At 42.4% G+C, this 16,104-nt stretch overlaps 1 protein-coding gene across 5 annotated transcripts in view; it reads right to left on the bottom strand.

Annotated features, from left to right (window-relative positions):
- Positions 1-15,821, bottom strand: part of BANP (BTG3 associated nuclear protein) — an 86,308-nt gene extending 70,487 nt beyond the window's left edge. For 4 of the 5 annotated variants that reach the window (XM_070952686.1, XM_070952688.1, XM_070952687.1 and 1 more), the window contains exons 1-4: positions 15,751-15,821; positions 6,142-6,271; positions 5,092-5,186; positions 3,565-3,764 (exon numbers count right to left, since the gene is read on the bottom strand). In XM_070952686.1, the coding sequence (XP_070808787.1) occupies positions 3,565-3,764; positions 5,092-5,186; positions 6,142-6,211 (365 nt within the window). In that variant the 5' untranslated portion in view covers positions 6,212-6,271; positions 15,751-15,821. The remainder of the gene's footprint in view (positions 1-3,564; positions 3,765-5,091; positions 5,187-6,141; positions 6,272-15,750) is intronic. The other variant, XM_070952690.1, reaches the window with a different exon arrangement.
- Positions 15,822-16,104: the final 283 nt, after the last annotated feature.

The following is a 16,104-nucleotide window of genomic DNA, read 5'->3' as shown; positions in this document are numbered from 1 at the left end:
AAGGACAGAGGAGATATTACAGATCAGGTTGGGTGTCAACTTTAGCACAGAAATCTGAACTTCTGCTTTTTGCCAAAATAGTGAAGATCCCAACTATTAGTCCTCTTCCTAATATGAAAGATGTAAAAGTTAATCCAAGGAAGCAACATTTTTTTCTTGTTTGACATCCATTTACAGATTATCAGCAAACTGCAATACCCAGAAAAATCAGTTGGAAGAGATGACCCAGGGTCAGGAGTGACGCATCCAAGGAGCCTAGGGACTGCGTTGGTGGGCCACTTTGGTGAAAGATTGCTTAGGAAATACAAATCTGTCAGGCAGAGAAGCCTGACTTCACCATTCTTGCACCGTGGCCCAAAAAGCTGGACCAGAATTCCCAGATCATTAGTCTGGATGCCACAATGCATTTTCTAACCCACTGTGATGGCTACATCTGATGTCATGCTGAAGTGAAAAGGCCACATTCTTGCCAGTTTCCATGCTGGAAGAAACTTTCAGCATATTTTCTTGAAGACTAAGATAATTTTAGAGCCAGACTCCTAAGAAATTAAAGACAACCAGGGCCAGAAAAATTTATGGGGAGAACAGGCAGACTGAAGGAGGAGGAACAAAGCTGAAATAAACTAGGCAGAGCTGAAAATTTAATGCATACTTAAAAAAAAAAAACCCTGAGCATATATGTATCGTTTGAGAGCAGCATTAACCCTTGTAAAGGCTGCCACAAATGTGTTTGTCTTTAAGATGCTGATTTTGCTGCAAAGTAACAAGGTTATTCTTATTTGTTTTCATCTCATTGTATCCGTTTAGCAATACAAATAAAGATCACATTTGTGCCTTTGGACTCAAAGGATGCAAACCTGACTGGTGTGAAAGAGAGAGAATACATGGGAGCGTACATGCACATGTTGTTTATTTTTAATAGTCTCCGCTTTTTACTTAAACCTCACACTTTCTGCATTTTGTTTTCTTAGAGATAAGTTGCTTCCAGCTGCACGCTTGTGACCTTATACCAATGGTCTCCAAACTTGGCAACTTCAAGACGTGTGGACTTCAACTCCCAGAATTCCTCAGCTGGGGAATCCGCTGCCGGCTGGGGAATTCCAGAGGTTGAAGTCCACAAATCTTAAAGTTGCCAAGTTTGGCACTGTCTTACACTCTGCTTACTCACTTCTTCAGTGAGTAGGATGCTGAAGGATCGGGCCACCCTCATGCCCTGTGCAAGTGAACTAAGCCAGATGAATGAAAGACAGACATTTCTGTATCAAGGCTCTCCAAACCCAATTTATAGTTACCATTTCAAAACTTTTAAAGCACCAGTGTCTTTATGTCCTATGAGATGGGAAATTCAGACATTTTGAGAAAAGGGTTGGAAGCGGCTTTCACAGAACAGCCTCGTGTCTTTCTGGCACATCCCGTGGAGGAAAGTATGTCATATATACTGACAAAAACAAATACCCAGGAATTTTTCAGCAGTCCAGCCACTTCCAGCTATTTCTCTTATTTTCTGAATGGTGATGATCAAGAAATAATAACAAAAATTAAAAAAAAATGCATTTTGCAGTCAGGCACTACAGACTGGCAAAAAAATTGGATGATGCTTTTGAGATGTGACTTTTGTCTATTTCTCTACAGCAAATTTGAGTTGCTATCTAAAAAGAACATCTTGGAAGATAAAATCCCTAATCAGTTTATTTACCACAGGGCAAAGCAACTTAGGACTGAATATAAATCTAAGGAAAGGCTCTTAAAAATAAAGCAAGTACCATAATTTTTTTCTTCTTCCCCCCATCTTAGCATTGTTTTGGTTTTAAAGAGCATATATTTCTATTTTCTCCTTTGGAAACTTTCATTTTAATAAACTCTTGTTATTACACTCATGATAAATGATGAACCCATGAAATAACCCAGCTGTTAATGGCAACACAAAACCAGAGCAAGTCTACACATCATTATTTATATAATATATAGCTCATCTCACAAAACTGTTCTGTGCATCTGGGGGAAAAGCATTTTTCACAAAAATATTTCCCTTGGTGAGACATAAACAGCTTCAGAATACTCATCAACACTTCATTAGGCAAAATTCAGCCTTGAGGTACAGACTACATCCATCAAAAATGCAATCAACTCTAATTACTAAAATCTGTGATAACGCTCACTGGACATACTTTGTCCCATTCCCAATGAAGGTCTATATATCAAAACCCACCAAAGACAAAAGCAAGGTAAAGATTTAAACACCAGCCCCTCCCCCCCGGAAACGTTGGCATAAAAATAACTACTTTTAATAAGTGTATCCTCATGTTAGCATATCCTGCCATCTGCTTTCTATGAAATTAAAGAGAAGGATGTGTATATTTTATCTGGGTTTGGCTGTTTGGCTTTAGTTTCGTATGTGTGAACCCAGCCATTTTTTCAACAAATCCATGGTGAAAACAAACCAAGATTTAGCACTCTAAGTGAACCTGTCTTAAAGGTTATCTACAATAAGGAAACTGAAATTCCAAATCTTTTGCTCTAAGGGAAACAAATCCCTCTGTATAGGAAACTGTCATTATTCCAATTTCAAAAATTTTTAAAAATGTGAAAATCAGTGAGGATTTCCAAAAGAGAAGGTTTGAATGTGAATGTATTCAATTTCTCTGTATTGTTGTTGTTGTTGCCCATAAGCAACTCTTCATAAAAGAGGTGCAGTGCTGACATTTCTGAAATGAGAAACCACTCCTGCCCTGTTGCCAAGAAAACAAGCTGAAGGTATCCCTATGAAAGTGTTTCTCAACCTTGGCGCTGAAGTTGTGTGGACTTCAACTCCCAGAATTCCTCAGCCAGCCTCTTGGAGTGGCCAAGGTTGAGAAACACTGTCCTATAATCATGGAGGTTGAGTTTGTCCCAAGGGAGCCTTTACCAACATTTACAGAACACTCATTCTATGTGAAACGGTTCTAACAATCTTCCAATGGTGGGTTACACATTACTAATATCTCAACCATGCAACACCATGGAAGCATGAATAATCATGGTTAATTATGAGGTTATTTCCAAAATCAGAGGGGTTAAAAACATGCTTAAACTCTAAGAAGGTTGGATTTTTTTATTCCCAAAGTCAAAACAAAATCCGGGGGGGGGGGGGGAGGGGGGGATGCCCTAAATCTAAGCAGGCAAGGCTGCTACCCTCTTTCCCCCAAAATAAGACATCCCCTGATAATAAGCCCAATTGGGCTTTTGAGCGGAAGGCAATAAGGCTTATTTCAGGGTTCAAAAAAATATAAGACAGGGTCTTATTTTCGGGGAAATACAGTACACCAGCTTATCTATAAAGTCCTGTAGAAACAGGCCAAGCCAAGCAAAAATGTGGCAAGACCTCCAAGTCCACCATCCCAAGGTAAAGAGATGTTGGTCACAGAGCCAAGAGCGCCATTTTTTCTGCCTTCAAGAAAAAAAAATACGTTTCTCATTCAAAGCTGCATGCCAGCTTTGTTCCTGACAGTTAGCCCACATCTGTCCTGCTTGATTGGGACAGACAACTGAAATAGCAGGCATACGCAGTGACACATGGAGACTTACCATCTCACTTTGTTGCATGTCTGGGTGGCCCCAAGCGGGGATCCTGCCACCATGGGCACCTGGATGGGACTATGTTGCTTGTTCATGACGAGGTCCAGTTTCTCTTCCAGGGACTTGCAGGTTGCATCCAGGGCCAGCAGCTTGGCTTCAATGCTATCCAGCCGCAGGCATATCGTTTGGTTGATGGAATACAGGAAGGACTGGGGAAGAAAAGGAGCAGAGAGAGCTGAGTGAGGTGGCAAAGGGAGGCTGCGTTTTATGCTTGCGTTTACATAGGCATCTGCAAAGGGCACCAAGGATTTATTTCAGCTGTCACCCTGGACCTATCTTCAGTTCAAATGATTATTACCTGCTCAAGGATTTTGCGCCTTGGGTATTTCTGTGAAACAGAGCTGAAAAGGAGGGATGGTAAATATGCTTTAAGTTCTAAAGCATACCTAGATAATTGTGGGCCTTTTTAAAATAAGTATTCCACTCAAAAACATGAGATAATTATTTACGACAAAATACAGATTTTGCTTTGATTTGTAACTGGATGGGACAGGGTTTCTTTTAAAATACTTCTTGTGCACCCTCTGGTGGATACGATTAAAATAATAAAACAAATTGAGTTCAAATGACCTACAAACTCTGAAGGTGAAACACACAACTCTAGAAAACGTCTAATTGTATTTTTAGGCTATTTTTCATTATAAATCAGCAATCTCTAAATTTAAACCGAAACTTTTTCTAATCTTCTTAGTGGAAACTTTGCAGAATATTGAAGATTTGCGTTAAGCATATTGCTCTCTTACTATTTTATTTATCCTGCTTTTTTTAATTAAGAAGCTGTCAACACAGCCATAAACTTTGTTGTTTGATACAATCAAAATTTATTTCTAGTACATAGGGAAGATCTTAGTAATTCTCACAGAGAGTAAGGGAAAATACAATTATTAACTTTGAATCTTCTCTGATTTATGGAAAAAAAATATTTTCCACTATGCAGTTGGGAATATTCCGTAATTATGCTAACATGACTCCCCCCTCCCCGTGTATACATGCATCTGATATACACCGGTAACTTGGAAATGGATTTGTGCTGAAGTGATAATATGTGTCAAAAGTACAGGTAGCTCTTGACTTACAGGAATTATGAGATAGTGAGTCATGCCAGTTGCTAAGCAGGTTGTCAGATGATAGACACAATTTATGACTTTTCTTGTGGTGGTCATTGAGCAAAATACCCATTGTTAAGCGAACCTGCAGTCATTAAGTAAACACTGAGGTCATGAGGTCCATCGTCACTTCAAAATGGTCATAAGTCAAGGACTAGCTGTACAAGAGAAGAGGCCTCAGATCTTTCCATGATAAAGTCTATCTCAATCCTTCAGGACCTTTGGCCAAAACCAAACGTGCCCCTCCAAATATCCCCAAGGACACTTGGTGGGCATGATGGTTTAAATCACCTTAAACCGTCAAAAAACATAGCTATTATCCACCCATTATTAGCTGCATTGTGCGAACGAGCATGTACGTGGCTACAACCTTAATTGACGGGTCCTGACAATTGATTTCTATCCGCTGCCGTTTCATAGGAGGGTCTACATCTTCATCAGTCACTTCATGGTTTTCCAGGACAACTGCAAGCCCAAAAACAGAAACAAGCAAACTGTTTTCAATAGTTCCATCAAAGGCCCTTGGTTGTGAAATGCAAAGGAAAAGCAACAAACTGGATGGGCAGAAGTGTTCCAGAAGCTGTCGGTGCTGGAAAATTCTTCTCCCAAAATTTCACAGCTAGGTTTACCTATTATTTACAGCAGTGTTTCGCAACTGTAGGCAACTTATGTGGACTTCCAACTCCCAGAATTCCCCAGCCAGCCCTGCTGGCTGGGGAATTCTGGGAATTGAAGTCCACGTGTCTTAAAGTTGCCAAGGTTGAAAAACACTGAAGTAGAGGATTTCAGCAGTGGATCAGCAGCCAGATGTTGGGTATTTTAATTTCCTCGATAGCCCACCCACCAGATAAAGAAGAGCCGGGATTATGAGAATTAGTTCAACACATCTGGGCAAATCTAAATCGGAGAACGCTTCCTTAAATAGGTTTGATCCGATGTGGCAGTCCTCTTTGTTTACATTAACTTGTCCTAATGCTCCCATCTATTCCCAGTGAAGGCCAGTACTATAGATTCCATTGCCTCGTTTTCTGTCTTAAAACAAAGTTAGACGTAAAATACTAGATTTCCAGGACAGCTGGAAAATTGGAGGCAGTGAAGAAAGTTAAGTGTGAGGTTGCCACACTGCTGTTTTACTCAGCGTCACGAAAAAAGAACTTCTGTTACATTACCTCTTTAATTTTCTATGCAACACATACCACTGAAATTTGTCTGAACTGGTATAGGGTTTCCTGCCTAAGCAGGGGGTTGGACTGGAAGACCTCCGTGGTCCCTTCCATCTATTCTGTTCTGTTCTGTTCTGTTCTGTTCTGTTCTGTTCTGTTCTACTCTGTTCTATTCTATTTCTATACCACGAAACATGCAAATTGGGTGGCTGGTTTATTTGTGCCTCCCTTACCTTTATATCTCTGCAATAACATACCTGGATGATCTGGGTTCAAGTCCTCCACAGCTATTTGAACTACATCCGCTAAATCCTGTTCTGTCATCATTCAGAAACAGGGGCGTGGGGCTGAACTGAAGGAGATCCGTCAGTTCATACAACTCTGATTCTGCAAAACATCAAAAATGGTGGCCCCATGAGAACCACAGCAATCACCACCCGCCACCCAGCACGTATGAGCATTTTTGACAAAAAGAGATGCCTATTTGATCTTCAAAGCATATGGGGATTGTTTCATGGCAGCAGTGGCAAGCAGGTAACAGCCCTTAGCCATTGGAGGCTGCAGCTCTCCTGGTGCGGCTGCTCAGACTGACTAGATCAGGGGTCTCCAATCTTGGCAACTTTAAGGCCTGTGGACTTCAACTCCACAAAGCTGGCTGAGGAATTCTGCGAGTTGAAGTCCACAAGTCGTAAAGTTGCCAAGGTTGGAGACCCCTGGACTAGATGCTCACCCGAAAACTCCCCAATTCCACTTGTGCAATGAAGGAAGAGACAGTCTGTTTTTCCCTCAATTTATTGTGAGTGCTCCAAAGATGGACTCCAAAGTCCATCATACTGATACTAAATACCGTTGTACAACTGCAATCACCTTCGAACACAGTCCTAAGAGATGAACCAGCAAGAGCTGATTTCTTCCAATGCTTGCTCTTTAAATTATCAGCGCATTAAAGAAATCTCAACCATCGTTTTAATATCACAGTGTAAATCTATGCATGTCTAGTCAGAAGTTAATTTTGACAAAATCCAGTAGTTTAATTTACAGGTAAATTGGTCCAGGACTTAAATCGGTTTAAGTTACATGTTCTTCTATCTTAGAAGTATTTATTACTGGTGAAACATAGCATATCTATATATGTATGCAATATTTTGTTTGTTATTGTTAGGATTGTTTTAGTCCAGGTTCCCCTGGTTATTCTGTGTTTTTAACTGTTTTTGTGTTTCTAATCTGTGTATTGCAGCACTGACATAATGGGGGGGGAGGGGCATTTCTAGAGTGGTTATTCCTTTTTTCACTCCTTTGCGTTGCAATCTCCTGGATTATATTATATGACCTACTCCAGAATCTGACATTTAACGGAAAGCAAATTTAGGTAACGACAATGCAATTCAACCTATCTAGAAGACAGAGGGCTGGAGAAGGCGGTTCAAGAACGTAGAAGAGATGGCAGCGACTGCATCAAAATTACACAATTACCAAGTGTCCAAAGATGCTTTTTCAAGAGGCAACTGGACTTGCTTCGTTTTTCTCTGAAAGTATCCGCTTCTCATCCAAGAAGCTTCTTCAGTTTTGTCTTCAAGGAAAAACAAAAAAAGTCCAGTTGTCTGGACCTTCGGGACAACCGTGTCCTGGATGAGTGAGAATCTCCGTAGACATTGATCAAATGTCCCCTTCCTCAGCTGGAGACCACAGTCATCAGGTCTTTGGGAGAAAGTTTCTCAGGACTAAAATTAACGCCAGCATTCAAGCTTGGGGGTCATGTGAGACTTTTTCCTCATTAGATTAAGATCAATGCAGTCAAGATGAAGTGGTTTTAGCCACTGCTGATTTCATGAGAGTTAAGCACCCTACAATGGCTACTGCTCAGTGGTGCTTATGTTGGATTGGATTATGTCTCCTCTTTTTAGCATTTTAATTCATGCCTAATCCGCATGTTTACTGTTCTCACAAAAAAGCCTTCGTAGTAAAACAGATTAAGAAATCTATATGGACACGTTTAGGAACTTATGCTGAATGGTACAAAATTAAGACTTGGAAATGATTCAATTTGAACAAAACCAGTTTCTGGGGTTTCTACAATTCAGCTCCTGCAATATTGAATTCCACTTTACACCCAAATATTTTATAACAGTATCCTTCTGGGGTTCCTGTATTTCTAGGTTCCCAAACTGATTTTAGATGATGGAAAGAAGTCACATCTAAATTTGTCCCAGATATGGAAAAGTGAAATGGAGCAGAAACGGTGGGGAATACAATGGCAGACTGATTGGTATTTTTTTTTCCTTTGATATCTGGAGCGAAATTCTGTTGACGAGAAAAATCTTATTTGTCTCTGAAAGGCCAATGCATAATGAAGCACTCAGGTTGAACGAAAGCCAACTGAACGCAGCCATTTCTCTCTCTCTTGTGGTCCTGTTGTGGGATGAATTTAGAATATGCAGGTGAAGAGTGGACTTCATCTCCCAGAATTCCCCAGCCAGCGTGGCAACTTGAAGACTTGTGTACTTCAACTCCCACAATTCCCTGGCTGGGGAATTCTGGGAGTTGAAGTCCACAACGTTGCAAAGGTTGGAGACCCCTGATCTACGGCATTGCTTTGAGTTTCCCAGCCAGCCAAGGCAACAGCTGTTCATTTGGGGGGGGAAGAGGGGGGGCTAGAAAAAACTCTTTCTGAATTCTTCCCAATGAGGACACCGCAAGATATGGAGTTATTTATTCAAGAGGATCTGTTGCCAAGAAAGATTCATTTGAAATTCGGATCACCGTGAAAGGATTAGGAGCGCATTTGCACCGTGGCGAGGGGCCCCAGTGATCTGGCAAGAGACTGAGGGCATGTGGTTGCCATTTCTCTCCTTTTGGCAAATTAACTTTGCCATTTCTCAGAAGTCTTGGGCCAGGGCCAGCCTTCACATAATAAAACAGCTGTGCACGGATTACGGTTTCATCATGTCCCGAGCTGCAAATGCGGTTGGAAGCTCGGCTGAGGCTGAAGGGAAAGAATCTTTCGATCCATAAATTAGAAAAGGGACCCAGCCAAAGCAATTCCCTCCCCCCCCAACTCCCTTTTCATCTTGGCTTTGCTCAGAGGGAAATCAGAATCATGCACAGATTCTATTAGGACAGGTAGTCCTCGATTTACAATCAGAGTTGAGCCCGAGATTTCTGTGGCTAAGCGAGACGTTTGTTAAGTGAGTTCTGCTCCCTTTTACGACCTTTCTTGGCCACAGTTGTTAAGTGAATCTGCCTTCCCCATTGACTTTGCTCGTCAGAAGGTCATAAAAGGGGATCACGTGACCCCAGCACACTGTACCCGTCATTAAATGTGAACCAGTTGCCAAGCGGCTGAATTTTGATCACGTGACCAAGGGGATGCTGCAACGGTCTTAAGTGAGAAAAACGGTCATAAGTCACTTTTTTCAGGGATGTTGTAACTTTGAATGGTCACTAAGTGAACTGTTGTAAGTCAAGGATTACCTGTACTACTTATCTGTTTCCAAATTAAGGTGCTATGGGGAGCTGGGTTTTACCACGCCGTTCTACAGGTCAAGGAAATGAGCGCAAGACAGACTTTTGCCCCAGAACGATCAGTTTTTAGCATTAAATGTGACCCCGCCACACACACACACACACACACTAAATGACAGCCACACTAGGCAGACCAGGCCAAGAAATCAACTCCACAGGAAGGCTAGAACTATTTTATTGCAATTGGCTACAATAATAAAATCTTGGGGATCTGACTGTGTTGTTGTACCTCCTCCCCTTTCTTATACTCTTGTGAATTAGGGAAGTCTCTGCCTGAATCGCTTCCAAATATTTATCTATTTGTTGTGGACTTAAAATATGTCATCCCCCCCCACTGTTTCCCTGGCCATAATATTATCCTGCATCTCTCTATCCAGGTCATTTTCCTTCGTCTCTGCATTAAGTTTATTGCTGTTCACAATGTTCTGATTAATTTCGTACATCGTGCTAAGCCATATTTTAATCACAGTAGGATAAATAAATCAAACCGGGAGATTCACAAACCCTGCTAAGTCATAAAACTAGTATTTAAAAATCACAACCCCTGGTTTATGCAACGCATGCATTTAAATTCCATTTGGGCGTAGTGCAAGGGATGAACCCAGCTATCATGTCTATTAAACCAGGATCTGCTTCCAAAGAATTCATATTCTTCTCTCTTTGCATTCAACTAGCAATGTGGCTGTATCACATCGATGTTCATTCCAAGTATTTTTGGAGGGAAAAACAATTGGAAAAATACATCTCCACAACCTCATGGCACTGGAAACTAAGTAGGGTTGGGCCCAGCTGGCATTTGGATGGGTAACCACCAAGGAATCCCAGAATGCTAAACTGAGAAGCCCCAAATTCCCAGAATTAGACAATGGCAAAATGTCATAGATGTGTCCATGAAATAAAAATCAACTCAAACAAAATTCGTTATCCTGCAAACCTAACTGTAGAATTTCCTCCTTCAGTTCAATCTTTTCCATCTGCCAGGTGCCTTTTGAACCTTTTTGTAGAAACTTCAGAACAACATTATCGTTTCATGGTCCTTTACACAGGTGTCCTTATTCTAATAGCACTTGCTTAGAGCATAAGAACCCTGCCCAAACAAATGTGCCATCTAGAACCTAGGTGCTAGAGTAAGTCTATCATATGTCTCTTGCAGGAAGCTGACAGACAGAGTATGTATGCGATTGTTCACTCTTGTAAAAAAGCCTTCAGAAGTTGCTAGCCTGCTGGGATCTAACCCAGGGGTCTTCTGAGGAATTCTGGGACACAAATCTTAAATCTGCCAAGGTTGGAGACCCCTGATCTAGCCCAATGGCTAGCCGCTTTCCCTGTTGGATAACTGAAACTTCTCAAGAACTTGCTGGATGTATTCAAGTTTTTCCCTGCCAGCCTTCTTACTCACTTATATCCAAATTCTAGTTGGCAAAGTTACTGAACAATTATTAATATACTTTCCTCTGTTGTCTGCAGAAAACGATAGGCAGGGGATAGATTGCTTATGGGGCGATTCCACATAGTTTAGGACCGCCAAGAATCTTAACTTCCCCAGGCATATGCCCGCTCTGATCTGGAGCAAGAGACAAGATAATTTTGATGCAAGACAGAATGAAAATCAGATCTTCCTTTGCTAGTCAAGCATACTTGTTCCATTTATTAAATTATGAAAACTATTCAAGAATATAATTTTCCTTCTTTCTCATGATAGGATTATTATTATTGTTATTATTATGCCTTGCACTGGTTGATCCATTTCAGTTCAGTTTGATAAGTAAGTGGATTGTAAACCACTATGTTTTTCTTCTTGAAAATCAGGGCTTTGTTGCAGATATTCCCGCCATATGTTGCTCCAAAGTGACAAAAATAGCCGATGAAGATGAGGAGGAGGAAGACTGCACTACCAAGTTCTCTGGCGTTTGTTTCAACAAAACTGCAAATCATTTCAGTTGCATTTAGGTGTGTCCAAAGACAAACAACAAATGGACCAGAGCTTATTTGCAAGCCATCAATTCCATCAATTCCTTCCAGGTTTGAGAGTTTCCGAATCATATTAGAATAACATAAAGTAGAATAAATTCAATGGAACCAAGTCTTAGTTCAAAGTTCTGAATGTAGTTTTGGAGAAATGGGCCAATCCTATGCAAATTGACACAAATTCTGCCACAGCTTTACGTCACCTATTTTGCAGGACCAAAATGATTGCTTACATTTTAACTTCAGGGAAGTTGTGGCAAAAGGACATCTTCACCTATAAAAAAACCAAGGATTTGGATAGAATTGTAACTAAATAAATTAGAAGATTTCTAATGCACCTTCGTACGATCAGAGCCCTTGGATGTGTGGAGTCCACAGTTCCCAGAATTTCCAGCCAGTGCAGGCTGTTTAGGAGAAAAGGCCAGAAACGAAATCTGTTAAATGGAGGGCAAAATAAATCTGCCCATCTGTTGCTTTTGCAGGAAATACAGGAAAGTTTAAAAACCATGTCTTCTCCTAAGTTTCCATCTTTTGCAAGAAGGAGTAAAACCACAACTGGCAAGAAATCCCAAGTATCGGTTTGCTGAGGTACTAAAGAACATTCACCTTTCTTCTATTTCTTCAAAGCATGGATTCCTAACTCTTGGTGGTGGTAGCTTGGATTCTGACATGATTTTCCATTCCCACGTCACTCTAATTTAGTCAGAAAAGCCCTCTCCTTTGAAGAACGGGACGGCCAAAAAGTTCAGAAGATAATAAAGTGGAACGAAGTTCAGCATCATAATCCAGAGATCAGCCATCAAGGCATGAAAGCTGCCTTGGCTGCTCTGAAGTAAAAATGCAATAAAGTTGGGCTAATTGGAAAGAGGCACCTGTCAGAATTCACGGCCTTTCCCGGTATTGAAAAAGAACATTTATTAAGTGGATTAAATTAAGTGTCTTCAGGAGCAGATCTTGCATGTTTCTGACACCACAGATATTTACTGCATTAATAAATCTATAAATCCTTTTCCAGTATTAAAAAAAAAATTGGACCAGAAACAAACCCAGCGCAAACAGGAATCAGATCAATCTGGAGAACGTAGTTTCTTCCCGCCTCGTTTGTATTATTTTGGGCAGCAAATGCTCTCCAACTCTTCCATTTTATAGAACCACCCGGGGCCCCAAATGCATCTCTCGATTCCAGCAGCTGCCAAGGTTCGTTTACAGACTCTGCGAGATTGGTTCTAGCTTTACAAACCCAAGCTTGGATCCCGTCTTCAGAACCACTGGAGCTTTTAACCCTCCCATCCAAGTTCATTGATCCCGGACCAATTATATCACATGGAATACTGATTAATAAGAGTTGCTTATTTTTTTAAAAAAACAGGGCTATTAGTAAGGAAAAGTCAAGGGGAGAATATAAAGCGTTGTCTTCTATTCCCCTCAAATCGGCAAACTGCATGTGAGTAAACAGGCTGACATGTCCCAAAAGTCCCGCTTGGGTTTTGCACAGCTCCTTGAGTCGTTCAGAGGGGGGCAGAGAACACTTGAACTTGACTTGCCTGGAATTGTTTCCAACCCTTTTCAAAAAATCCAGTCATCGCATACGGTATACCTTTGTCTATCTGATTTTACTGACATCCTTAAAACCAATTACACAGAATAGCTCCGAGTTTAAATATTTATTGTGATGAACAGTGGCTTTCCAGCAATTCTAAGAGAATAGAAAACAGAATCCCGAGGGGATTTAGGAGCAGTTGCTCTTGTAATTAAGTCAACTGGGATGCTGGTTTTGTTATCAAGTCAAGGCACACAAACAGCTGAAATTGCTAAAGGAAGAGTATTGTCTTGTGTTTCTCACCACCCCTCAAAGGGATATAAGGATCTATTTTAGCTGGCTGCTGCAGCCACTGCCAACTGCAAGCATTTTATTTTTCCTGCATAAGTGAATGGATGCAGTGAGAAAGGAATAAAAGTGGGAAAGGAAGACCAGCAAGAAGGAAATATCCTGACCTGCGAGAAAGGAATTCTACTTTGGCCTCCTTTTCCAAAGGAACATAGAAAGCTGCCTTGTTACAAGAATGGTTAGAGCATTATGGGTGCCCCCCTGGAGATATTTTAATGAAAAAATAGCAACAGAGATCGTCTCTAAATCTGTTCCGTATTTAGAGAGATTAGCGGATGATCCCATTTATGCCCGGAATTTCCAATCTGTTTTACCATTCAGTTTGACTGCTCTGGTCCTTTTGAAAGACAGACAGGCCATTCAGGGATCAGAGACCCCCACAATTCAATTATCATCCCTGATGTGCCATCAAGATTGGAGCACTTATGACTCTAGTACCTGCTCGCTCCACTTTCCTCTGCTGCTTCTCTTCACCTGCCTGTGTGAAAGTCCTTTTCGTTTATGCAAAGCTAGATATCATCCATATTCATATATTGTGATCCATGCAGCCCAGCCAACTATTAAAAGCTCCCTGCCATCTATTTGCAAATACAGATGAAAGAAAATGCTATTTAAAATGCCCAAATTTCATTCAAGCAATCCAAGCAATATGGTTACGCATTTAATTAAAAACAGCCAATCCTAATTCCAAAATATGTATAGCCATATGCGTCTGGTGTGGCCAAAAATTAAATAGAACTAGCATAGATAAATTGCTTGGATTATTAATTACGCACTTAATTCAAAAAAACCACGCTTAACTCCCAAAGAAATGGATACCTATTTAAATTCTTCTGGCTTGGATAAAAATTGATGTAATTCTGGATATGTAATGTATTTTTCATTGAGGTTTTCTCTGAATTGTGTCATATCGAAAGCTTTCTAGTTCCACATGCTAGTAGTTCCAACACATTTGCACATTTCTTGCATGCAACATATGTGCAACTGCTCAAGTTCAATCCTTTGATAAGATCTCATTTTGCTTCCACTAAAACAGGTTGTACAACTTGTTTTTATTAGTGGTGTGCCCTACATCAAAGCATTCTGCTGTCCAAGAGGGATAAACTGTTACCAACTGTCCTAAATGTTACCAACTGATTTCAGAGTGATGTGAAAACATCAACGTATGTTATATAAATACTCATATGAAGTGAAGCAAGTATTATGTACAAATTTAATGCTTCCTGCTTATTATTACAATGTATTTATTATGATAGTTGTTAACTGCCTACAATGTTTCAAAGACTGCAGCCTGTTAATAAATTGTACACCGTGCTTTTAAACCACCGAAAACGTCTTTGTTCTGCCTATAATGTTTATGACCTGTTTTAAGTGCCCAGCATTGCAATGGGACAGGAGCTTGTATACATTTTCTTTAATCCCCTTTACAGCACTATTTTATAACTGTCCCTGTTGAGAGAATTATCATACATGCAGTTCATTCACCCAAAGAACATTTATTATTCAAGCACCTTCTTATCTCACCCAACTGGGTTCATGTTTAAGATGCTGGAGGAATCCAGATGCTTCAAGAAGCACCAAACTCTCTTGGAAAGAAACCGAGCAGGCACCCAGCCACCTTTCTCAATTCTCTCTCTCTTTTTTTAAATTTGATTTATATGCCGCCCTTCTCCGGAGACTCAGGGCGGCTTACAATGCGTTAAGCAATAGCCTTCATTCTTTTGTATATTTTATACAAAGTCAGCTTATTGCCCCCACAATCTGGGTCCACTCTTTCTCTTCTTTTGTGCCCTTTACATTTCCCTTCCCTATCTTTGCTGGACAAAGCACTGGTACCTCGGGTACAGCGGCTAAGAAAGAAAGAGAGGGAGGGAGGTCCTCGCATGGTGGGGGGGGGGAGGAGAGAGAAAAAGGGTGGCCCGACTACATGACCTCGACGGCCCCTTCGACCCTTCAGATTGGGTCGCTAAGAAAAAAAAGGGGGGGGAGGGGAGGAATTGGGAGGGGAGGAGAGGGGGGGTCTCCGCAGTCCTTCAGCCACACGTCACAAGATACCCATCCGAGCATCCATCCTAATTGGGGTGGGGGACTTCAACTCCCATCATGCCCAGCCACGAAGCTGGAGGGCTGGGATCTGAGCCGCCGGCCGGACGCCAGCGCCTCGCCTGCTGCGGATGATGGGACTTGTAGTCCTGGGTGGGTGAGGGGGGGGCCCGCCGGGCAGAGCGGCTTCCTGCCTGCCGAAGGGCGGGGCGACGGGAGGGGGGGGGCGGCGCGGGGGGGGCAGAGAGGCGAGAGGCAGAGTCTGAAGCCCCGCCCCTGCGCGCCCCGCCCCCGCCCCCTCCCGCTCGCGGCCCTGCGGGCTGGGCGCCGTGAGGCGACCCGAGCGAGCTCTCCGTCGTCCTGAGGGGCTGAGCCGGAGGCCTCCGGGCGCCGCGGCCGAGCAGCCGCATCCGCAGCCGGGAACCCGCGAGAGAAGCGAGGTTACCGTTTGCCTTGCCGAATTCTCGTGGTGTTTGGCCGGGCGGCTGCGATAATGGCGTCCTTCCTCGCGAGAGATCCTCCGGAGTCGGCCGCTGCGCAGGCGCGCTCGGCTAGCGCGTCCCCCTTGCCTTAGAGTCCCGAGACGGCGCGCAGGCGCACTCCGCGCTCTTCCCCGCTTGGGAGCCGCCGGCGCGTCGAGAGCCAAAGCCAGGGCGGCCGCGACGAACTCGAGGCGAGCGGGAGGACTCGGAGTCCCAGAGGGCCTTGCGCGCGCGCGATCCCTCGCTGCCCCGTGACGCCCTTGGCACGCTGGGAGATGTAGTTCGCCGGGCAGAGCTGCCCTTATTGACCGTTTTGC

The sequence above is a fragment of the Pituophis catenifer genome, unplaced genomic scaffold (assembly GCF_029215685.1).
Source record: "Pituophis catenifer annectens isolate HBS135680 unplaced genomic scaffold, rPitCat1.0.hap2 SCAF_13, whole genome shotgun sequence".
NCBI classification, from domain to species: domain Eukaryota; kingdom Metazoa; phylum Chordata; class Lepidosauria; order Squamata; family Colubridae; genus Pituophis; species Pituophis catenifer.
The sequence above is the reverse complement of the archived record's forward strand: the minus strand, read 5'-3'. Positions and strand labels throughout refer to the sequence as shown.